We start from the raw sequence: 24,778 nt of genomic DNA on the forward strand, positions 1-24,778 counted from the left end.
AGTAATAACCTTCCAGAGATGGAATGGAGTAGCATGGTTTAACCAAGGAAGTTAAGAAACGCAGTCAGGACAAAGCAAATGTTACCATATACTTGCGCCCGAAAGCCGTAGTGCCCATCAAAAGTACACAATGACGACTATGCAGACACCAGGCAGATATTAGTTACCAGAACACCAGCTGTGAGAGTGCTATAAACCACTACGGTCCTAGTGGAATGGGAAACAAACCAAAATTCTTCGCAGCTTCCTTACTCCTGTGAACAAACCCCATTTTTGATGGGAAATTTGTTCACATCAACACTTTTGTAATAGTAGTAGCAACAACAAATATACAAACCGGCCCAAACTGTATGTAGTGAATACTGCAAATGCTCTACCCCTCCTTGAAATTTCGTTAGACAGGTACCACTACCTATACAGGCTTTCTTTGAAAGGGTTAATTGACTAGGGATAAATAGAAACAAAAGGGGTCCCTGTTCATCGGTCATTATTTTAAAAGCGCTAAAGAATTACAACTAATGTAATGTTAATTTATGTTCAGTTCTATTCCAAGAGCACAGGAGAGTGGGGGCATAAATACCCTGTAGAGGGACTTTCTTGGCCAAGACGTAGTAAATCTTGATACAGAGGATGATCCAACAAGAAATGGCAATGTTACAAGAGCTGATCATCCACTTTACCCTATTAATTGCTGAGCCTACTGCCAGACGCAAATTGCCTCCCAACACAGGGTCCACAACTCGATGTCCAATCTATTGGATGGAGTTAGTGTGGTCATACAGTACCTGAATAGCCCTCCCTGAGACCAAATGAACAGAGGCCTTCATGACACGGCAGACCGGTCACAGGACATTTATGTGCAGGCGTTGCTTCACTGAATTATGTCTCTCAGATGGGCACCACAGACTAACAAGGAGACGTTTGGGAAGCTGCACCTGTGGCAAGCTGAAGAATGCACCTCTATGGTTAGAGACATCACCAGTGCAGATCTGGATGGACCAACTCAAAGATCTATGCCTAAGCTTAGATCGCCTTGGCGTTGGAGCTACTGCTTTCTGAGGGATCACTGAAGAGATTTCATAACCACCAGGCTTTGGTACCAATAGGATGGACAAGGCCATTAAACCCAGTAGGCACACGACATACAGAACCATAATGGAGGCAGAAACTTTGGAATCATCTCATGAATATCCACAATCCTGCCGCGTAAAGGCCTTCATGCAGGTCTTGTCTAGCACCACCACTATGAAAGTTGGCCTCTGCTTGGGAGAAACATCAGGTTTCTGGGAGTTGTCACAAAAGCTCAAGTTGTGGAGAAGGGTCACAGTGTGATAAAGGTGCTCAGTGACCAGCGTCCAAGATCACCTTTTACAAACAAGCAATCCAGACACCCAAGGACACAGATTCCTAATCTCCATAGTCAAAATACCACAATGTTCGTCAAAATATGTGGTTCGGTCGTCAGGCCAAACTGTATCACAATGAACTGACAGTGCTAGAGTCTCAGATGTCCAACCTTCTGGGTGCACAGTGTAAGGGGAGTAGAATCCTGTGCTCCTTCCTTTTATAGGCAGCACTTTAAGACTATTTTTTTGTGTCATAATTTTTTTGTCCAGCAAAGTAATAACTTCCCCCTATAAAGTCCAGCGAGCACATCCTCGTAGAACCAGAAGTTTCAGTGGGGGACAGGAAGGCTGGGGCATAGCCTTTTGGGATTAGCTGGCTGACCCAGTCACCCATAATGACAGCCTATTAATAAGTGCACTGCTAAAGGGTACTAAATGCAGTTTTTGCCTTGTTGGATATTTACTCAATCTTGAAAGCCACAACTGTCTGGGAAACAAACACCAGCTCTAGTAAAAGCCGCCGCTTGTCTTTAAGAGGGCATCTGTCCCCAGCATAAGACATTTCGTCCTTAATTTGTTGATGCCAAGTCAGTTTATGTCCATCAATGATTTAACAGCCAATGTCACCTCTTTCACCTTCTTCAAGTCTCTATCAGAATCCATCATAACAAGAAAATCACCTAGAAGTCTGGAAATTAATATTCATGGATTTTAAAGCTGATAAAGCAGCTGAAAATAAACAATGATGATAAACAGACATAAAACAGGACTCTAACAGGAGATGGGGAAGGGCTTAATCAATTTCAATAACGGCTGTTTCTCTTTTTCTGGTAGGACAAGCAAGAGTCTAGTAGCCTCCCAAGATGTTATTTTCCTACAAGTAGGACTGAGATTAGATTGTCTAATAAGTGCCCTTGAAAATTGCTACAAAGTATATTCAAGAAGGGGCAGTGATTATTTGCAAGGGCATGACCTAATCCAGTTTAAGCTTTTCAGGGATTGAGCTTCAGCAAAATGAAATGTTCATAAAAAAATCTGTTTTATATGACACTAGGTCTTAGCAGCACTGCTTGAGATTTTCCCCCCTGTGGCGCATTGACAGAGCTCAGAGAAATTCTGAAGCAGCATAGCCAGCAGAAGATGGCAGGGACTGGATCTGATACGGTTACATTGGGTGGTACATTTTAAACTTACCACATTTTGCTGTAAGAATTGATTCTAGGCAGTGCATAATTTGTTTAAAATTTTTTTTTATTTTTTTTTTAAATAAATTTAAAAAAAAATAAAAATAGTGCGGGGCCCTTGTCAGGAGACCGTTGCAGCTCGCGGGTACTTGAAACACTTCCCCTGGACATGAAAAAAAGGATTATGAGCGTTAGTGGTTCATTTCTTGATATTCTTCCCTACTCTAAAAGACCAAATGAACACATATTTACACTTTGTTGAAGAAATGAAGATGTCAAATAAAACACAAATATGTTGTGGAGCCCTTTCTGATGATTCATGGTAATTTAGTTCATACAAACTGCCTTTCGTAGTGACATGCAGGATTGGGTATTTAAGCGTGGTTCTCCTGCTAGAACTCTGCAACAAGATCTCAAAAATATTGGGGAAAGCAGGAATCCATTAAGGCTCTCTCCTCAGAGCCTACATCTCAGTTGGTGAGATAACAGAGGGTTGTATGGGCATAATCAGTTCATATTTCCTCATTATCTATATCGAGGTATGACTGTAGCTAAAGTTCTCTGCATCTCGTAAACCCTTACAGACAGTGAAGCATTTATGGCCAGTTTTGCTCAAAGACCATAAAATGAACTGCTGACACCTAAGTCGGTAGAAATGTTACGAATCAGCTTGACACCATGGTGCTTATTACTTTTGGAGAGTACATGGGGCCTATTTTCTTCTCTAGTACAGAAGAGTCAGCAGCTACACTTTAATCGATTGTCTTCCTTCTCTTAGACGTCTGTGATGTTATTATAGTACCATGCCTTGTTAGCACACCTTTAGATGGGGGAACAGACAGAATTAATGCTCATAACTAAGCTCAACAGGAACAAGAGTACAACAAAATAACTTATGCAATGTATTGAAACAAAATGATGTATATAAACCTCCTTACCTGAGACTGAATAGAGGAATCGGACATTCTCCACCTTCATATATTTGAATGTGCTGCTGGCCACTTGCATGCTCCATCCATTTTAAGTCATGGCAGGGATAAGCGAGATCTTTTTTGCCAAAAAGTGCTTCAACTTCTTCTGACTTATTTAAGACGTTGTCTGATAAAGCCTGGAGGAGCTTTTTTAGTCTGATTAATACATTCAAGCTCCATTGTTGCGAGGTAAGTGTACGGTTAGGGTTAACAGAGAGTGTCCAGGCCGAAGGTCTGACTGCACCTTTTGCTCCCTTTGACAGCTGATGGTGAGATATAAGCTCAACAAAATTTTTCAGTAACATGTTGCTTCGGCTCGCCAGAAGTATTGGATATTCTTCCAACAAAACATCAAAGACCAATAACGAATCTTCCTGGATTCCTTCAATAATGTGAGTCATGGCACTAGAAAGATGAGCACTAACCAAAGGGAAAAATGGAGACATTTGTTTCATTGGTATTTTAGGAGCCACTGATTGTAGTAAAGAGACAGTTGCTCCCCTTACTGTTGGGTCCTTGTCTGTAAACATTGCAGCCACCTCACTCACAATACTGGAAAGATGTGAATCAATCATTGTTGGATGCAATGACAGTAGATCTCGAAGCCCCAAAAGGGCACCTTGTCTAACGCTTGCATTATAGTGATGCGTTTGTGACAGAAGGTCCTGGAAAATCAAAGGCAAAATTGTTGTAAGTAGATATATTTCAGAGTATTCCGTCAATCTGCAATTTTTGACGCTATGCACCAACAAACAACGCAGTAAAGATATCTATCAGGTCAGTTTATTAAACTCAAAAATCATGACAAGCCAATAGGTCACGCCTTTATAATGTGAGTCAAGCCTTTATAATGTGAGTGCCAGTCTACTGACTTTGCCAATGCTGGTTTACAAAGCACTTGTTTAAAAAAAAAAAAAAAATTCTTTTAAATCAAAACAATGGAGGAGAAGTCAACATCTCAAAGTATTTAAAAACTTGCCACCAATCTCACTTTCATTCTTCATAAATGGCCTACTTTATTTTTTTTTTAATAGTTTCTTACTCTGGCAACTCTTAACATAATTTAACAAGCATTGGCATAGCCAACAGGTCTCGCCTTTGGGACCATATAAGTGATTAGCCATGCAGCATACAAGCTGCGAGTTTACAAACATAAGAAAGAACACAGAGCAACCAGTCACATTTTATTTAACAGTGGTAGTCGCGCTGGACAATTTTTTTAACCACGTGTGCTTTAAGGTTTGCGCTTATAAATTGACTTGACCTAAAAAAAGAGGATGAGGATGGAAAAACGCGGAGAGAGAGGAAGAAGTGGAGGTAAATGAGGAACAGGTGGAGAAGGGGAAGCAAAGAGACATGATGAAGTGATATGTAGAAAGATGGAGCAATACAAGTGAGAGTGGAAACAGCAGGGCAGCGAGATGAAGGGGAGAAGGGAGATTAGTGCAGAGATTAATGTTAAATGGTGACATGGAGGCAAAACCAGTAAATAAAAAGAGTGCATTACAGGTCACAAACAGCTTTAAATTATTCTGCAATATTTCAAGGCTTAATCCCTTCATCAAGTGCTCAGAGGCTTACTGCAGCTGGTTCTCAGAGCAGCAGAAGCTATGACAAATAACATCTAAAATCTGAAGCAAGTGGCCAGATGATCATAAAGCAATATAAATAAGTTCTACACAGCCTTGAGGAGTGCCTAAGAATCTTTAACAATTATACTGCAGATAATGCGAGCATCTGCAGTCTGTCTGTTTTTGGCATTGTTATGGGCCCTGTTTGGTCATATACCGCATTTCCCGAGAATCTAAATTTCTCACTCCGGGGATTGCCATACACTCATACACCAGGAGGTGAGTTACTCTTGCTTAGTTAGTGGTACAGGACAATTTTCCTTTTGCACATGTCTCAATCAGCCACAATTGGGGTGACGTGGACACCCTAATGTCCCCAAACCCAGTAGCCATTGCACCTTCTGCGGTCTTGCATTGTTTCTATTTAATCAAATGAGAGACAGCAGAAGACAAACCTTGCACTGAACTACATGGAGATAGGTATTGACCCTAGAAGTGAAAGGAGTGGTCCTCCTTTGCCCACCACTGCCAGCTGCCGTTTACCACAGAACCCCAGCCGGTGGGGGTGGGAGGAAAGGGGGAGGTCGAACAGTGTATTGTACAAAAGCAGGTCGTCCAGCATATGCTGTAAATGAGCAGCCACAACATGTGGGACGCAGAGCTACTTCTGTTCCTCCTCCGACCCAACATAGAAGCAGAGCTGGGACCGCTTGACGTGCATCACTGCCTGGACAGCCACCAGGCTTCTTGTGTAAGGTTTTCATCTCGCAGTTTCATATTGGTGAAATGAAAGATGGGACGAGGCAAGGAGGAGACTGGTACAGAGAGGGCTCTGTTAGCAACCTACAGGGTTCTGTGTTTCATACTTTGTTTTTGGAAAGCACAGTTCCAGATAGCTACTTTTTTTGCTTCCTAGGCTTCCCCTTCCTAGGCAGTGCTCCTTAAATTTATTTTCTGTTGCTCACATAAGGTTGGCAACCGAGCATGACTTTAGACAGCATGCATGCTGAAGGAAGATCAGCGTGTAATGAGTGATCTTTACATGTGGTGAAAATGTTGAAACCCCACAGATGCAGAGAATAAAACCTGTAATGGATGCTTAGTATCAAACAAATCTGAACTGCGAGGGCATGGGACGCATGTCTAGTGTCGATTTATTCATACAACTGGGAGACAACAACTATCCCAAGTTACAGGGAAATAACAAATGAAGTCTTATAAATCGGAGTTCTCAGGCCTCAAGACCAAGCTGTACGTGAAAGATACTTTGTTTCCTTGCCATATCAGTTGTGACAGAAATGGTTTTCCAAAACGGAGATGTGTGTTGATGCGCTCCTGGCTGCTATCATCTTGTGGTTGGACGCCTGCTGGTCACTTCAAGCAGCACGGCCAGGGTAAGGACTCCTGTGGCATAATCTGGTACATAATAATCAGCCTAGCAGATCAGATCTTCACTTGCACGCTCTCTCTGGCTACCACCTCTACGTGCACCTCAGACTTCACGGGATATCAGGAGAAAAAAAACTAAACAGAATGATGCTCACTGCCCATACCCAAGCATACTGTGGGGATAAACGGACAAGAAGGAAAATAAAAAATTTACTCCCAAATAAAGCCCCCCAAAATACTCAGGGCACCATTTAAATTCCTTTGGCGGTCGTTTAGAACACTTGTAAGGAGGCATTCCCGTTTTAACTCAAGCTATTGGGTTCTGCTAACTTAAATCAACATTTAAATGCCTCCAGTGAAAATGAGCATCCGTTCTTTTAAAAAAAAAAAAATCTTTTTATTCTATTTTGACAAAACAGAAAACCGGAAGCATGCAGACAGGTTTTCGTGCAACGGTGTACAATAAACTCTTTAATGACCACGAGGTGTCGAACATTTAGTTACATCTGTTACATTCCAGTCCACAGTTACATTCAGCGAAGTGCTCTGTGTTTTGCAACAGAAGAGAAGAGAGACAGACCGAATTCAAGATTAGTCTGGAAACAAAGAAGCCATTTAAGTATCCACTGAAGGCACTATGCAATGGACACAAAGTACCGATCTTACAGTAGAAGTGTGGAGGATAGTGCGCTCTGGTTGCAATCCACTTCGCACTCACGATGTTTCAGACTGGTCCAAAACTTACTGCAATTGCTTGATCACGGCAAAAGATTTGACTGCAGGTGAGAAATCGCTCAAGCATGTAAATTAGACACACCAGGTCTGGCACCTCTGCTCAGAGGATAAACATCCAGCCGGTCTTTGTACAGCCAGTTGATAACAAGTTTGTTGAATAGTCCAGTTAGCTTCTCCACCAAGCACTGGCCGTGCGGCCATAAAAGTAACAGGCCGCACGGCCATGAAAGTGGTGCGATCTGTGGTAGCGGAGCGATGAAAGGCAGATGGCGGCGCCGCAAAAGTGAAAGTAATCATGGATGTAAGGGTGCCCGCAAGATGGCGCCTGTGCTCGTAAGCGCGGAGGCGACTGCATAACCGCTCACTGGTGTCCGGAGAAAGCCTTTTGATAGCACTTCAAAAAGCCAGCTACTAAATGTCTTGACAGCCAGCGCATGCGCTGGCTCTAGCGAGACCTAAAAAGCAAACGATTGTCAACATTTAAAGAAAAACACTTGCTATGGCAGTATGTTCTCACTACAGAAACTGAAAAGTGCTCCATCCATTTGCTCCTCTGCGGTAGCCCATGGAGCAGATTTATGGATCTCCAAAAGAGACAGCTCCTTTTCTGTCATGTTTGGGCAGTACACGAGGACCAAGACCGAAAACACTTGCATTTAGGAAGTGCTGAGAGAAAAAAGTAGTTCCTGAATTTGAGCAATGTAAAGATCCAACTAAACCAATCAAAATGATGGTAAAGGAGCTATACTTCATGTGACAATCACAAGAAAAGAAAGCAGTTCAATAACAAGTATGCAAAGAAGAGTGACAAGGATGGCAATCAAAATCAAGCAATGGACGGGTTCTAATTCCACAGCGAGTTTTTGTTCTAAAAGTCTTTTAACAATAGACAGCTAAAATATGTAGGCAAGACCTAAAAATAAAATCTTCTTTCAATTAAAAGTCAGCAATTTTGTCAGATTTATTAAAATCGATTACACCAACAAGAAAGAAAGCAAACATAGCACTGAATCCATTCACTATACCAACAACTTCTTCACTAGTTCTTTCAGTTTACTTTAACTGAATAACTTATGCCCAGGAACAAATGTTCGCGATTAAATATCCAATCAAATTCTTCCAGAGTCTTGAGCGGGAAGTTTATTGAAGTTTATCATGGTAGCATTTGAACATCAGCCCAGCCAGAATTGGGGGGTGTGGCCCAGTCCAAGATGGGTAACAAGTCGATCGCTGGGGCTTCCAGCCTCTAAAATCTATGCCAATTCTGTGGTGGTGAACAACATTTGTACAACTATTGGGAACCCAATGCAGCAGTTGTCCCAACATAAATGAAAATTGCGGCATGAGAAACGTAACAGCACGCCAGGGGTGCCTGCTAAGATAACACCAGCAGCAGAGAGCAAGACACATGGGGGAGACCCCAGCAGCAAGATGGCACATTAATAGCAAATGGGAGAGTGGTAGATTACAGCATCAAAATGTAGAAGAGATCCGCCTGAACCATTTAAGCTGAAACAATAAAGGCTGACCTCACACCCAAAACGCAATGAACAGGGCCAAGCAGTAAAACCTACTGCACTAAAGCGATCACAACACAGGCCTTAGCCTGCAGAGGTTAACGCAACAGTGACTCATATTGCCTATATCCACCTATGCTGAGAGTTTACAGGTGTCTGCCATTTCTCACTGGACCAGAGGAAAAATATTGGATGCCATTTTGAGTTGGTATACTAGTTCTGGGCCAAGCAGGTCTGCTGCGCCCGTCCGTGCACACTGCCAAGCATGCTACCAGTTTTACATCTGAGGCTTTCCCCAGTTCCATGTGGAGATTTTACAGATAAACCATGGATATTGGGTTGGGTTGTCTGGAGCCTTAAAACTGTGAAGCTAAGCAAGCTGCCCCATGACTGCAACCATATAATAAGACTGATGTCAGCTAGGCGGAAGTGAAATGCTACGAATAATAGGAAGAAAATATGTGGAGCATATGTTTTTGGGGAGAGGGTGCAGCGGCTCGAGGAAAGGAAGACCAGTAAGGTTGGTGGGAAAAGGATGGACAACAAGGAGGGGCTACGGTGTACTCTGACTAATGCAGTCAGTGATGCTCTAGAAATATATGAACTTTTAAGTTTGGAGTCTCTAGACTGCTATTCATTACTGAAAAATAGCAGAATGATACAACTAGTCCTAATATAGTCTCTATATACCCCACGGGTGTAATAATATGCTTCATTCTCGCCCTAACAGTCAAGGTCAAGCCAGATTTCCATATAGTAGATATTCTGGGTTTCAGTCTTTTCGTCCCCGACCTCTGAATTACTTTGCAGCATAATATCCAGGCCTAGATGACTCTTTCATTGACCAGTTTCTTGACTTAGTGCTCCCAACATCCTTGGTGTATGTAAACTTCATAGTGGTTGGGATTTTAATATCCAGGTGGGCCTCTCCTGTGAGCCCAATGGTCGATTAATTTATTAATGACATGCCAGTATGTGGATTAGGTCATTGTAGTCGGAGATCCTGCTCACGTTATAGTCCATATGCTGGATTTGGCTTTCAGACCAGACAACCACCTCCACTGTAGGGATGGACCACTCAATTATATAGTTTCTGTTAAACACACTTCTAAAATGATGAATAGAAAGAGGTCTATCTTCTCTCCAGAAGAAATGTCCCTGGGAAAAATGAGCTATTCCAGACCTTGTTGAGATTTTAAGGAGTTTGATCCCAGAAGTTGTTGTTAATTGGCCACGGAATGCTATGCAGGATATACTGAGTGGGTAGAGTCAGTCTTAAATGTAATTTTGCCTTATAGAACTTTAAAAATGCCAGATGGACTCCTACTGCACCCTGGTGCACACCACTTTCACCACTTTTGAGGGAAGCTAAATGGGACAGTAAAAAGAAGTAACAACTTTGGCATCATGACTACTCGAGCTCAGGTAGGGATGCACGGACGATGGCCTCGAAGTGATGTAGAAAATTGATAAACTGGGAAAAATCTGCCTTTTACACCAGTGAAATTCTGGGTGTGCAAAATTCCACCAAGGAGATGTTTCAAATGGTACAGGAATTCTCCTCTCATAAATGTGATGCAAATACAATCAAAAACAATCAGGAGTTGGCGGATAGACAGTCCAACTTCTTTGAAGATAGTATCTCTGCCATTCTTGAATCTCAAACACCTTCCAGTGTCCTCCTGTACTCAGGAGTGACTGATCTAGCTGAGCGCGGCAGGCAGAATCGTTAGGGATCCCCCACAATAGAGGATACCAACCAGTGCATTCTTCTGAACCATTGAGAGCTGCTCTCTTTGGGGAAAAAAGATTCAATTGCCACCTTGTTCAAATTTGGCTCACTCCTTGATCCTCTCCATGCTTTCCAGTGGGGAGTGACAGCCGAGGTCCCCTCACCTTCATTATTCGAGGTGTACAACAGCTCAGGCATGTTCAAGTAGCATGGAAAAAGCAGTCAATTGTGTATATGTATATATTTCTTGAAAAGATGCCCCCCTTGCTACTCTCCAACTTTTGACCAATCTCTTTGATAAGTTTCACTGTCAAGCTCCTGGAGAAACAGGTCAATCATATTATGGGAGTTGGCAAATGGCCACATTTTACACTCAACGGTCAGAGTTTCGCCCATCGCACAGCACAGAGACTGCCGAGCTACCCAAGGTGGATGACCTTCAAATGCTGACTGACGAAGAAGAGCCTTTAGCCCTGTACTTTTAGATCTGCCTGCAGATGTCGACACACATCACACACCATCCTTCTTGCATGGCTGCAGAAAATTGGTATTGGAGACTGGCCACTAGACTGGTGTGGACTGCATTTATCAAATAGATCGCAGGCAGTAAATTTACCTCTGTTCATGTAAGAATATAAACACTGCATAAAGATGATCCTCAGGAGTGAGCATGTAGCCCAACGCTCTTCAATATCTATAAATGCCCATTGGTGAAGCTAATAAAATTGTTTGGCCTCCAGTGTATGATCATGCTAATGATATTCAGCTCATCATCACTTTGGATAGCTCAGATACTGACCCTTTTGAGCCATTCAAGCAATACATGACAGCAGGCTCAGCCTGGTTGCGACAGAATTCCTTAAAGTTGAATTGACACAAAACAGAGGTAGTTTGGATAAAACATCATCGTATCCTACGCCTTGTGCCATTTGACACATGGCCTCCTTCCGGGTCGGTCTTGCCTAACACGGCCAAGTCAGCAAAAACTCTGGGGGTATATTTGTAGCCAGAACTTTACCTAGCCGGGCAGGTCAAGCATTTGCCTTACTCTATTTCTTTCTGCTCAAGGTGCTTATGAAAATTCAGCTTTTTATTCCAAAGATTGTATACCATGTGTTTATTTAGGCTACTCTATTTATGCACCATTACAGCTCCCTCTTTTTGGGGTTGAATATGAGCCAAATTAGGAAGTTGCAGAGGGTTCAGAATGCAAATTTCGAAATGGCACTGGGGCGTCCATGATTCTCCTATCCTTCAGAGGCTCTGAAATCTCTGCAGTGGCTTCCAGTCAATACAACAGTTGTTTTTAAGTCCCTTTTCTGTGTTTTTCAAGCAGTCTACTGTATTGACTCAGACTACCCATCACAAAAATGTATCAGATATACTGTATGCATTGCTTACGTTCATCTGAGACTCAACTGTTGGTTCAGCCCAGAGCCAAACAGAGTTGCTCTGGGGTAAAGTTTTCTCAGTCACAGCAGTTAAACTCTGGATTGAGCTTTCCAATACTTTGTGAAAGATCCAATATTTACTACATTCTAGGAAGACCTTAAAGACCTGGCTTTTCAAGAATAAGGGCTGGTTATCTGCTTTGACACCCTTTCATTTATTTTTTTGTGCTCTAGAAATGTTCGATCATAGTGGGACAATGGTCCGACGAAGATCTAATAATGCCAGTAGTGACAAGAGCAGCGGACAAACATGAACGGCTGGAAAAAATAAACTAGACAGTGCAAACTAACCTAGAAGGCTGGTCTACATAATAGGTATTTGACTCCACAGATATAAATTTATTTAGTCATACAAATGAAGCATCAGGCTGGGTGGGTGAGTGGAAATAGTAAATGTTAGCGTCACCATCCTACACCTTCACAATATACCAAAGTTGGTTACCTTTAGAGATGTGCAGTGCATTGACGTTAGGAGGCTTAACAACATATCTAAAAACCTATAAGGTCCAATCATATATTAAGAGGTGTACAGGTTTCCCTCCAGCAGGAAATACATCTCACATGAACAGAGTGAACAATACTGCAGAATCTATGCAGCAGACAATTATACGAAACAACAAAAGGGTAGACTAGGTCTGAGGGTAGTGTATCACCATACCAATGACTCTGAAACGATAGGATGTGTAGGTGTATCAATGTTGTTGGAGATTATTAAACACACACGGCTAGTATCAAGTCCCATCAGACCACCCTGCTGGTGGAATTTGCGTCATATGGGACTTGCTGATCAACCCTTACCACACTTAGCCATACAGTGCTATAGTGGAAGGGAATGCCAGCGATCCAGCCATGATGTTTATCATGAAGTGGACTATGTGAAGTGCAGTGCTCAAAAGAAATGTGGTAAATTAAAAATGGCTACACTGGCCCAGAGAGAATGTACATACTGGAGTCAGTGTGTCAATGGTTAAAAACACACCCGGTAGAAAAAATGAACTACCCTATGGCGTCGTGAAAAATCGGCAGACAATTATACTACACAAGCTACTCAGTCTATGCTAGGAGCGTCTTGGCCTGGGTCCACCCTCCAGGGTCTTCAGAAACAAGGGAAGTAGGTCACAGCCAGTGGCAGGCTAGATGGTGCCAACGTAAAAATATATGCTCCAAACTACAATCAGACTTCTTTTCAGAGTAAGATATCTATCCACCAGGCAGGACATAAACATCAGTCAATTGTGTTGCAGACACAGAAATGGCCAGGTCACAAGCACTGCTGCCCTCCTGAATTATATCTGCCCAAGCAGTCAGGGACTGGCTGACATGATGGGACATAAAGGACTCCAGGAGACCCTTCACCCAAATGTCAGATTATACATTCCGTTGCTCCATGTGCGACTTGCACAGTAAGCTAGACAAGACAATATACAATCTGTACCTACATGTGATCGTGGAACAAAACTAAATCTTTATGCAGCACAATCTCTGACCGCATCCCTCTGACTCTCAGCTCTCAGACAAGACCAGACAATAAGCTGTAGTCAAAGAGGGATGGCGAGAAATTTGGTCAAGCAGACAGACACTCCCTTACAAAAAAACCAAATCAAGTGTGCAGTTCCATATGAATGAGGTTCCTCAATTTAGTAGCAGACTAAAAAGACCATACGGGATGTCCTCTCTTGCGAGCAAAGGTCCTCACCCACCCAAGAGTGGCATTGCTTCATGACTGGGCAATGCTCCTCGTTGGGCCGGTGCTGCAACGTCAAACAGGTCCCTAAGGTCAGAAACGTAAAATCTCGCCAGCGAGACTACGCATGTGCGCAGCCTACGCTAGGCGAGACCTAAAAAGGACATTGAGATCTGCAATTCATGATTTTTTTTAATTGAATTTATACCCGCCAGAGGCGAAGCCCAGTATAATGGTGTTCACCCTGTTCAAGTGCCTATTTAGGTCATCGTCTGTCAGATAGATATCGACATATGACAATGCCTCGTCATCATAGATTTGTACTAACACTGTTACCCTTGCTGAGAATAACCCCGGACTATTCTTAAATCCTTGAGGGAGAAGACAGAATTGATGCGGAGTCCCCATTATTGAGAAAGCGGTCAAATACCTACTTTCAGGTGCAATGTTTTGACAAAAGAAACCATTTGAAATGTCTGATGTGGTTTTATATTTTTTACGCACAATGTTGTTCATTAAGGCAGTACTGTGTGCATTTTGTACTGCAAATGTTTTACAACAAGAGTTTAGGTGTCTGTAATCCAAAACTAGACGATGTGTATTGTCTGGTTTGGAAACAGGAAACAAAGGATTGTTCATTGATGAGGTGCATGTTTCAGTCACCCCTTGATATTCAAGTTGATCTAAGATCTCCCGGACCTGTTTTTTAGCTTTTTGCTTAATTGGATACTGCCTTTGTGCAGTTGGTTGATTTTTTTTAACTGGATTCTGTGGTGAGGCGAGTCCTCATCCCATCCTACATGATTTTTGTATAATGCAGAGTTTTGGGCGACTGCCCATTTCCTGGCATAAGTATATTTTAAATGTACTGGAACATGGTTGGAGAAGGCGGGCATAATGATGTGTTCGCCATGTGAGCGCACTCTGACAAATTCTGGTGGCCAGTCCCGTTCTGCTAGAAGTATATCATAACCCCTTGAAAGAGGGCTTTCACTTTTCTTGGTATGTCTCCCTCCATCCGGAGTGTTATTTCATATAACCTATGTGGAGAGCTAAACCTGGTATCAGCAGTTTCAACTTGAATGTCTTCATTCAGGTCCACTGTCTCCAGAAATCCCTTCTTGATACTTCTGCTGCGCTGTCCAACATTGTCTGAGCCCATTCTCCGTTCTTGAGTTGGGTTCTCAGAATCCTCGGCATGTCTGATCTTTAGACCGGCTACTTTCTTTTTGGAGAATTGAGGTTTTATTTTGTTTTTCTGAACGCGTTGATCGTCTTTGGACTTCACGCGTTCTTCTTTTTGAACTGTCCGTCCTCTTCTTTCGGATGTCTGACGATATCTGAAATGTACGAGAGGAACGTGCATCAGTATCTTGAAAACATTCAGGTTTTCTCAAATTATCCCTATTCCTGAGGTTTAACATCCTTTCAGAGGGCACCTTTTGAGGAGACCTACCTCGGGGTTGAGAATCTCTCTCTTTTGAATGTTGTTTGTTATTTTCCCTCTTCTTTTTAGAAGAGGTAGGAGTGTTTTTTGTAAAGGCCTGCTCAGGACTGTCAGACAGTTGTGGTTTAACTGGTTTCCCACCCAAACTGTCTCTGCCTAATTTTTCATAGGATTTTTCAATTATTCTGGCTAGTTCTTGTGGTTGTTCTGTTACATCAAATTCCCTTAATTTCTGGTGGATTGCCACCGATTCGGCTTCTCCTTTTATATTAGATATTATTGTTGAGACCTGGTTGAAATTTTTCAGTAACGTCATACCTAAATTCAGAGCAGGCTCTGCCCCGTATTAGTTTTGAAACTGTTTCAGGACGTCAGGTATTACCGCCATAGACTGAGCCCCAATGTATTTTAGTGTAGATAGCAGCAGACCCAAGTGGTGCAGTCTTCCAGATGTGGTGTTCTCCCCATTGGTAAACAGATAGTTAGAATTCTATGTTGGTCATAGGGACTGGTATTGGGAAATACCGCTTCGATTTTAGTAATTTTTTGAGCTATCCAGAATTAAATTTGATCACGTTTTGTGGGCCATTTTCCCATGACTGCGTGAAAAGTCTGTGGTGTGATTTTTTATGTATTCCCCAGGTGAGAGGTTTGTTGTGGAATAACTAATGGTGGTTGGACTGTAAGAGTCTGCATGACATATTGAACCAATTGTCTATAAATTTCAATGAACTCTTTGAGTTGAGTAAGTAATTCTACATCTATCATATATCTTCAATGTCATGATGAGGTGTGTACCCGGCTAAAACCGGCCATGTTGCTCCTGGTCTTCCTGGTGGACCGAGCCTGGTAATGTGATTTATATTCCTCCGATGGTTCATCATCTTTGTAGAAGTGAAGCACTTGTGTTACTGGATTTGATTCTGGGAATACTATCCACGAATAGAATACCTCTGTCTGGTGATATTCATGTGCCTCTATCACAAAAACTGCTCTACCATCTTTTGGTGTTTGGCCATGTTTTATAAGTTTTAGAGTGATGGCTCTCCTTAAATTTGGAGGAATACTTATAGCATTCTCATCGGTTTCATTAAAACCTGTATTTTCAAAAACGACTGCGACATTGTTGGGTACAGCTCCAGGGGTTCCGGTGTTAGCCTCGTTATTAGACATTGTTTAATGAAAGATGCAGAGCAAGTATCAAGGGCAAAGATAAGGTGCACAATATTTTGGAACACTGTATCCTTCCTTTAACATTGAACAAACCAAACAGCTAATACATAGGATTTTCGTCTTGCTCAGCTATGGCGGATATTATCCCTACCCACTCCAGACATCTTATGGAGCTTTATGAGCAGGGGTCTCTGAGAAAAGCACTACTGAGTTACTTTGGTATCTAGCCTTAAATTAGTGCCTTACCAAACCGTTGGGCGCCATGTAGTGTAATTCCTATATCCCTGATAGGCTCTGTGCATTGGAATAATATACACTATAGTTTTGACATAGGACTGAGGTCAGTATGTCTCTAGCGAGTATATTAAACTTAATTGCTTGTGTGTGCCAGCTGACTCAGAGGTCACTAGAAACTTCTCGAATGAACAAGAAGAGACTAGTTTCTAACAACCGCATAAACATGACAACTTTGTTTCCCTTAGAGTCTGAACAATATTAGAATTGTGGAAACAATAGATAACAGTTTCACTCAGTCAATCGTGCATGCTTCGTTTCTACAGAGTTGCACAGAAATAGCTAGACGGGCGTTTCAACAAAAAGGGTTTATTGAACAGTCTTTTTTCTCATGCAAGAGATATGAACTGCTACAATCGTAAGACAGAATGCGAAGTATAATACGTACAGAATTAGTAGTAGGATTAAATAATACTGCAATAGCATGGTCTGTATGTATGATATATATTTACAAAAATACATACATAAATAACAGGCTAAAATACTCATCTGGTGCTTCTAAAATAATCCTACCCCAATGTACCTAACCTAAGTGCAGTACGAGGGAAGAAGTAGGTGCTGTTTAGCTATAGTCTTAGTTTAACGATAGTTGCCAATAGTCCCTCTAGGTTCTAGTCTGCTCCATATCTTAGAATGAGAAAGGTTGGAATCTCTTTCCCGGGTCTCGATCTCCAACACCCCGCAAGGGGAGTCGGAAACACTGGAGCTTGATTCTCGGCTAGCGTCTGGTCAGTGCGTCAGTTGAGGACTGGACTGCCTTCCTAACTTGCCGTGGCGAGCCGGGTCGTGCAAGTAGGCAGTCGAACCGTGGACCGAACCATGGTTTGCCATGGCAAGTGAAGGCATATTTATACCTTGAGGGTGATTAGGAATGCCAGTATTGATGTAAAAGTCGGGCATATGAACGTCATGAATGAACCCCTAAGGAATAGATGTTCATGCATAATAAATGAGTTCTTGGAGAAATCAATACCCAAGCAAGGGGAAGTCCTAAAGGCTTAAGAGTCTGGTTTTCCAAGAACTCGTTGTGACGTAGATGAATGGATGTAAGTAGCCATGCCTGCATTTGGTTAGCATGAGCAATGCCTAAATAAGGGTTGGATTTCTATTCCTAAATCAGGGCAATGTGAATTGTACCTATATAAGGGCATGAATCAGGAAATTCATACGGAATCTAAATTGACACAATAGTGCAACCAAGCTTCCTTATCAAGCTACAAAGTTGAGCGTGCTGCACAGAGACAGATTACTGCCTAGAAACTGTGAATACATACTATTCTCAAGTAAGTATTTATCTGAAGCCCATGCGCACAGCGTATTTAACATACAGCTTGCACAAAGTACACCAATGCTTTTGTGTTTCATTCAAAATTAAAGTTCAACAAATGTTTGAATTTTTTTTTCTTAAAATACATTTCATGTACATGTCAATACATTTAACATATCACAATCCAACTCTTCTTATTCTTCGGTTCCACTTCCTGATGCCCAATGCATTTCGGGACACCATCCCTTCTTCAGGGGAAATATGTGTCGAAAAAAAAAAACCATGAAAAATGACATACACGAATTAAATAGAGAAAAACCTAACATCTTGAGGTATCAGCACAGATAATTTATTTTTATTTGTTTTTGTAACTTTATTATATAAAGAAACAACACATCTAACATACAATCAAGGCAATACAGCAATAATACATCCATTAGGTCTGCACTCAAGGAGGACGGGAGATACATGATAACAGGAGAGAAGATTCTTCGAATACAGATGAGGGGAGGGGGCCAAAGGCAAAATTGCATATCAACCGTACAATATACTACAGCTAGACGGAATGTAGGTCAGGGCGACTGGGAAGTGTATAGAGAAGGAGAGAAGGCACCCTGCCTGATATTTCTAGTGGTCCTAGCTAGAGGATCCAAACATGATAGGAGAAGGGGGGGTGGTTAGCCCAGAGGCTGAAGCTGCACAGGACAAGAACCAGGTCAATCCAAACAGACTCAACAACATATATTGTAAAAATACATATTTTTTATTTTTCTCTTTTTGAATATATTATTTGTAATTTTCAAAGGAAAGACATGTATAAATTAAATAGTCAAAGTGATATTTTACAAAACACATAGCAAAGATTCTTTTCTGAATTAAGATAAGCCCAGTACTGACCACACTTCAAACAAACTACCACACTCATTCACACAAGGGTTTTCTCTAACTATTATTGGAACATTCAACTTTCATTCCTCCATTCATATAGTCCTGGCGTAGACAACAATAGATATTCAGTAAGTTGCCTAAATCGGGGGGTTCATCCAGGCAGATGGTATTAGTACGGGTCCTGGTGTAGTTAGGACAAAATGCCGTATTCCTGGGAAGGACTAGGAGTCTCAGTGAGCGGGGCGTACAGATATCTCCACGGTATGAGTTCCACTGGTCCCAAATTTTCCCCCATTTTTTGGGTCTGCCTCTTGCAATATACACAGTCTTCTCTCTGAACATGCACGAGTCCATACTCTCTTTCCAAGCAGTCACTGTAGGCGGCCTCGGGGACCCCCACAGTTGTGCAATATCCCTTTTAGCAACCATATTGGCAAGAGTCACCCATCGAAGCTGCGAAACATCATAATCATTCGGACCCCACACATTCAATAAACATTGCCGGGCTTCTGGTATCATCTCCACACCCGTTACTTCATGCATCACCTCATGTACACGTTTCCAAAATCGCACCACCTCAGGGCATTCCCATATGATATGGAGATAGGTGCCAAGAAGACCACACCCACGCCTACACATGCCATCCGTGGAATAGCCCATATGGATCAGACGGGGACCGGTGACATAGATTCTGTGGAGGATCTTGAGTTGGACCAGACTGAGGCGGGCCGGAATTTCCACCTCCCTGGGAGAGGAGTTTGCGGACTGCCAGTCTTCATTATCTAGTTCCATACCATCGGCAGTCCAGGCTTCACGAAGGCGATCAAGCAAACTCGATCGGTCATTGATCATTTTTTTATAAAACAATGAGATCGTACTGTCCGGTACATGACCGTCTAATATACGATCTTCAAGGGGGGAGGATTCCGGAATATCACTACCCACCCGCAACACAGAATTCAGAGCATGGCGCACCTGGACAAAACAAAATTTTTCCCTATCACTCAGCTTATACTCCGCTTGCAAATCCGTAAAGGTCTTCACCCCTCCTTTAACCCAGAGATCACGCACCTTACTAATACCGATAGTGTCCCATTTATCAAATCCCTTCGTCTTCCATAGGGAACCCAATTTTGCAGAGGCATAAAGCGGAGTTGCGCCAGTTAGTTTATCACTCCAGCCCATAGCCGCCGTTGCGCTATGCCATACCCGCACGGCTATAGCGGTAGGTCCCGAGAGCCGTGAACGGGAGGATCCCGAATAAAGCGCCCTATAGTAGTCACCACCCGGGAGCAGCCACTTATCCATTTCAAAAGCTGGATTCAACCCCGGATCATGCATCCCGTGATTGATGGCAGCAAGCTGGGAGGTCCAATAATACCTACGAATATCCGGGAGCGCTATGCCGCCATCATACCAGGGAAGTGTCAGTTTTGGAAGAGCGATGCGTGAACGTCCGTCCCACAGTAATTGCCTCTGCAACGATTCTACCTCCCGAAAATATTTAGACGGGATGATATCGAAACTATTCTGAAGTGCGTATAGGAACCGCGTATAGGAACCGCGGTAAGGACATAATTTTAAAAAGGGCCGCACGCCCTAGGGGCGACAACGGCAATTTACGCCAACGCGCTACATCAGAACGCAATCTTTGGAGTGGGGGGAGTAAGTTGCGTTCATAGCGAACCGCCGGATCCAGCGAGATAAACACACCCAAGTATTTAAAACCAGACTGCGACAACTGATGGGACAGCCCCGCGGTAAACGGGGGACATCACCTGCAAGTACATAGATGTAAGATTTTGACCAATTAATAATAAGGCCCGAGTTCTTCCCGAAGAAGTTAAGTACGTCAAACAGTACGTTAAGCGATTTTTGGGGAGATGTAAGGTACAATAAAATATCATCCGCGTATAGGGAGATACGATCTTCAAATTCCGGCATCCAACGTATGCCCTTCATCGAAGGTTCCCACCGTAGCCAAGCGGCAAGTGGCTCCAATGCCAGAGCAAAGAGAAGCGGGGATAACTGACAACCCTGCCTCGTGCCCCTCCCGAGGGTAAAAGGCACGGAGACACGGCCATTAACCACCACCTGCGCCAGTGGCGTTTCATACAGGAGTTTGACCCAATCAATAAAGCCAGCGCCGAATCCAAACTTGGCGAGTACTGCCCAGAGATAAGACCATTCGATTGTGTCAAAGGCCATCGTGGCGTCTAAGGACGCCAAGATGGCCGATTCACGCAACGTCGAAGCCCTCACGAGAACACCATGCAAACGTCGCAAATTTAATGCCGTGTTACGGTGCGGGATAAAACCCGATTGATCTGGATGAATCAGGTCGCTAATTACCGTAATCAGACGAGTATCAAGCAGTTTGGCGAGGATCTTAGGCTCCGCATTCAAGAGCGAAATGGGTCTATAAGATGAGCAACAATCCCGTGGCTTGCCTTCCTTGTGGATCACCACAATGGTCGCAAGACGCTGATCCCTGGGGAGGGAGCCACTGTCTCGCGCAGCCAAAAACATATCTCGGAGATAGGGAGCTAGAGTATCAGGGCGTAACTTATACAGTTCTACAGGAAGGCCGTTGGGACCCAAAGCCTTGCCAGAACGAATGGAGCGCAGCGCAAGAGCCACCTCAGCCACCGAGGGTGCAGCGTCCAAACATTCCCGATCCGATTCTGACAAACACGGCAGTGCTATATCTCGAAGCAACAACTGTGAATCCTCCTCGGGCCTGTCGGATACCGAGGTATACACCTCTCGAAAATAGTCAGCAAAGCATTCAACAATTTCAACCGGGTCCGTTACACGCACACCATCCAATTTCTCAATCACCGGAACCACACGACTCGCTCTCTCCCTTCTGTCCAGCCAAGCAATCAATTTTCCTGCTTTATCACCCACATCATATAGCCGTCCCTGCTGTTCCCTACTCATCATCTTGGCCGCATCAGTAACCAAAGTTTTATATTCCAATTGTTTAAGGTGGAGAACATACAATGCTTCTCGAGTCACATCTCGCTACAATGCAGTCTCTAATTCTGTAATTTCAGTCTCAAGATGAACAATTGCCTCATTCTTACATTTCTTGGCACACCCAATCAAAGACAATGCCTGTCCCCTAATAACAGTCTTGAAGGCTTCCCACAGCGAAACAGGCGAGGCTACAGAACCAACATTTTCAGCAAAATACAGATCAAATGATTTAATCAATTCAGTGCGAGTCTTAGGGTTAAGCAGGTACCAGGGGTTAATCGGAGCCACCCTCCCTTCAGAGCCTATGTTGAGATTGAAATGAAACCAAATAGGGGAATGGTCCGATATACCCCGGGCCAAGTGTCTAATCTCACCAATCGAAGGGGACAGGGCAGCCGGTATCAGGATATAATCCAATCTAGAAAGACTACCATGAGCTCCCGAATGGAAAGTAAACTGAGTCTGCTCTGGATGCATTAGTCTCCAACAATCTATAAGCCCCAATGTTTCCAGGAATTCACCCAACCAGGATTGGGCAGTAGGAAGGTCTCGGGGCGGATAGCGATCAGCACAGCCAGAAACGACAGAGTTAAAATCACCACCCAGTATCAAAACACCCTCTGGGAGACCCAAAACCATTCGCCCCAGGTCAGTGAATGTCGTGGATTGTAAGCCCGGAGGGACATATACAGACACAAAGGAAATTGTTTTCCCCTCCCACCGCCCAACAAGTGCCACATATCTACCCCTGGCATCAAGGATCACATCATCAACCTCGAGGGGGAGGTAAGCCCTACGCAAAATACCCACTCCTCTAGAACTAGATGTAAACCCAGAATAGGCAGCAAGACGATAACCCCGTCTATTAAGAGCGTGATAGGTATTCCCTATCAAGTGTGTCTCCTGTAGCAGAACGACGTCAGGCGAGAGACGCCGCAGAAGCTGCTTAACCACCCCTCTCTTTATCCGATCACCCAACCCATTCACATTCCAGCATAATACCCTCAACCCCCTACCCCCCCATCCAGATCAACAATGAACTCCCATCGCAAAACGAGCATCACACCAATAGCAAAAATAGTAAAAGTATCTTGCCTTGAAAAAGAAAAAACAAACAATCCCAAAACATATCCCTCCCTCCCCCCAAGGTTCCCAACACAACTCCCCCCCCACCCTGCACCCCTGCACCGACTCAGAAGCCACCCCAATTTGCAGTGTGACTGTCGCCCTAACAATCACAAACAAAGAACTAATCTACACAAAGAAAACCCCAGAGGAGGAAAGGGTCCCGCCATCCCTGCTACCTCCCAGGATACGAAGGAATGATCAAAGAAGTCAGTGAGCCACAGCTGATCACTTTGAGTAGTGTTCTGGACACAGGCGCCATAGTCATTCTTGGTCCATTAGTCCCCCCTCAGCACCACCAGCATGTTCCTGGCCAGCACGGCGGTCCGGCAAAGTGTCCAACCAATCGCTTGCTTCCTCAGGCCTGATAAAAAAGAATGTTCGATTATTGTATTCCACACGCAGTCGGGCCGGGTATCACATCGCGTATTTCAATTCCATGTCTCTTAGCCGCCGCTTCACCCCTTGAAATCCCATTCGTTGTTTCTGGACCGATTAGGAAAAGTCCGGATAAAAGTTCACAGCAGCGTTCTCGAACTGCATAGGGCCGTTTGTCCGTGTCGCATGCAAGATGGCGTCGCGATCTCTGAAGTTGAAGATCCGTGCAATAAACGGACGGGGGGGGGAAACCGGGCTTCGCCTGTCCCCCTGGCACTCTGTGTGCATGTTCAATGGCAAAGAATTTGCTCAGGCCCTTGGGTGCAAGATGATTGAGAATGAGGTCCTCCACTCGAAGATCAGTGGAGAGTGAACTAGAATCTTCCGGGACCCCAATAATGCGCACGTTATTGCGCCTCGCACGGCCTTCAAAATCCTCCAAGCGAAGAGCAAAAAAGTCATTGGCAGTCCTAAGGTTGCGCACCTCTGTTTGCAAGTCGGACACATCCGTTGTAAGGCTGGATGTCTTTAGGTCCAGTGACTTCACCTTCTCGTTCGTCTTGGCCAAATCGGTTCGAATGAGGTTGACATCAATGGCCACCATGTCCAGCTTCAGAGCCAGGGCTTCATATTGTTGGCCAATGGAAGATTGAATACCAGCAATGGCGCCCATCACGTCCTGCAGCGTTAAGTCCGCCGATACAACAGGATCGTCGACAGCCTCTTCCCGGGCCTTAGGTGCGCTTCCAGGGGATCCTTTAGAGAGTGTGTAGCGATCCATGACATTCGTCTGGGTTGAGCCTCCGCGGATAGTGGTCTTGATTTTCCGTTTTTCACTCTCAGGCTTGCCCGTCATGGCGAGCCGGGTGCCCCGAAGGGAGGCTTGGGATCTGGTCCAACACACACAAGAATACCAGAGGCAAACTTGGATCAATTTGAGTCCACAGTCAAACTGTCGCTAGCTCAAAGCTCAATGGGCCAGCATCAGAGCCAGCCTGCTCCACAGTCAACCCGCAGATAGAGACAGTGCGCAGGAGAAACGAAACCGAAAGTGAAGTGAGGCTGTGATCTGATCCCCTCAAGCCGTTGTTGTTGAATTACGACCTGGGGACAGCCACAACTCAAGGTCCAGGCTGTTCCATGGAGAAGGCCGCAAACTTCAGGACAACATAACTCTGGGACCCTGCGTCCGATTACGACCCAAAAACCTGCTAGTACGTCAGCCGGGTTGAGTCTTCAATGACCTTCCATCAAATCAGGATATTATCCAGGATAAAGGCGGGAGGCAGCGAGGGTCCTCGGGAGCCCTGTGCTCACGCAGCCATCTCGGATGCGCGCGAAGCTCCTCCCAGCACAGATAATTAAGTTCTAAATGATACCACTGTGTCTCCTTTCAGAGTTCTTTGCACATCATGCTTGTGAAGGAATTAGTAAAACGTGTGAAGAATATACACTAAAAGACATCTCTATCACCTCCGTCACTATGCACCCGTTCCGATTCTCCCGGTAGGGTGTTCCATATCTTAATCACATCATCCATAACCTCCAGTGTGTATGAAATAAAACACTACAATCATCTCCCACATTAAACATTGCCACTCTTCCAGTGCCTTACAAGTGATTACTCCGTCTTTGGGAATACGC

At 43.8% G+C, this 24,778-nt stretch overlaps 1 protein-coding gene across 3 annotated transcripts in view; it reads right to left on the reverse strand.

The window, feature by feature from the left end:
* The window catches only part of TEX10 (testis expressed 10), a 576,299-nt gene that overhangs the window by 517,482 nt on the left and 34,039 nt on the right, over positions 1-24,778 (reverse strand). For all 3 annotated transcript variants that reach the window (XM_078687684.1, XM_078687682.1, XM_078687685.1), the window contains exon 2: positions 3,469-4,166. In XM_078687684.1, coding sequence (XP_078543810.1) covers positions 3,469-4,166 — 698 coding nt within the window. The remainder of the gene's footprint in view (positions 1-3,468; positions 4,167-24,778) is intronic.

The sequence above is a fragment of the Lissotriton helveticus genome, chromosome 4_1 (assembly GCF_964261635.1).
Source record: "Lissotriton helveticus chromosome 4_1, aLisHel1.1, whole genome shotgun sequence".
Lineage (NCBI taxonomy): Eukaryota > Metazoa > Chordata > Amphibia > Caudata > Salamandridae > Lissotriton > Lissotriton helveticus.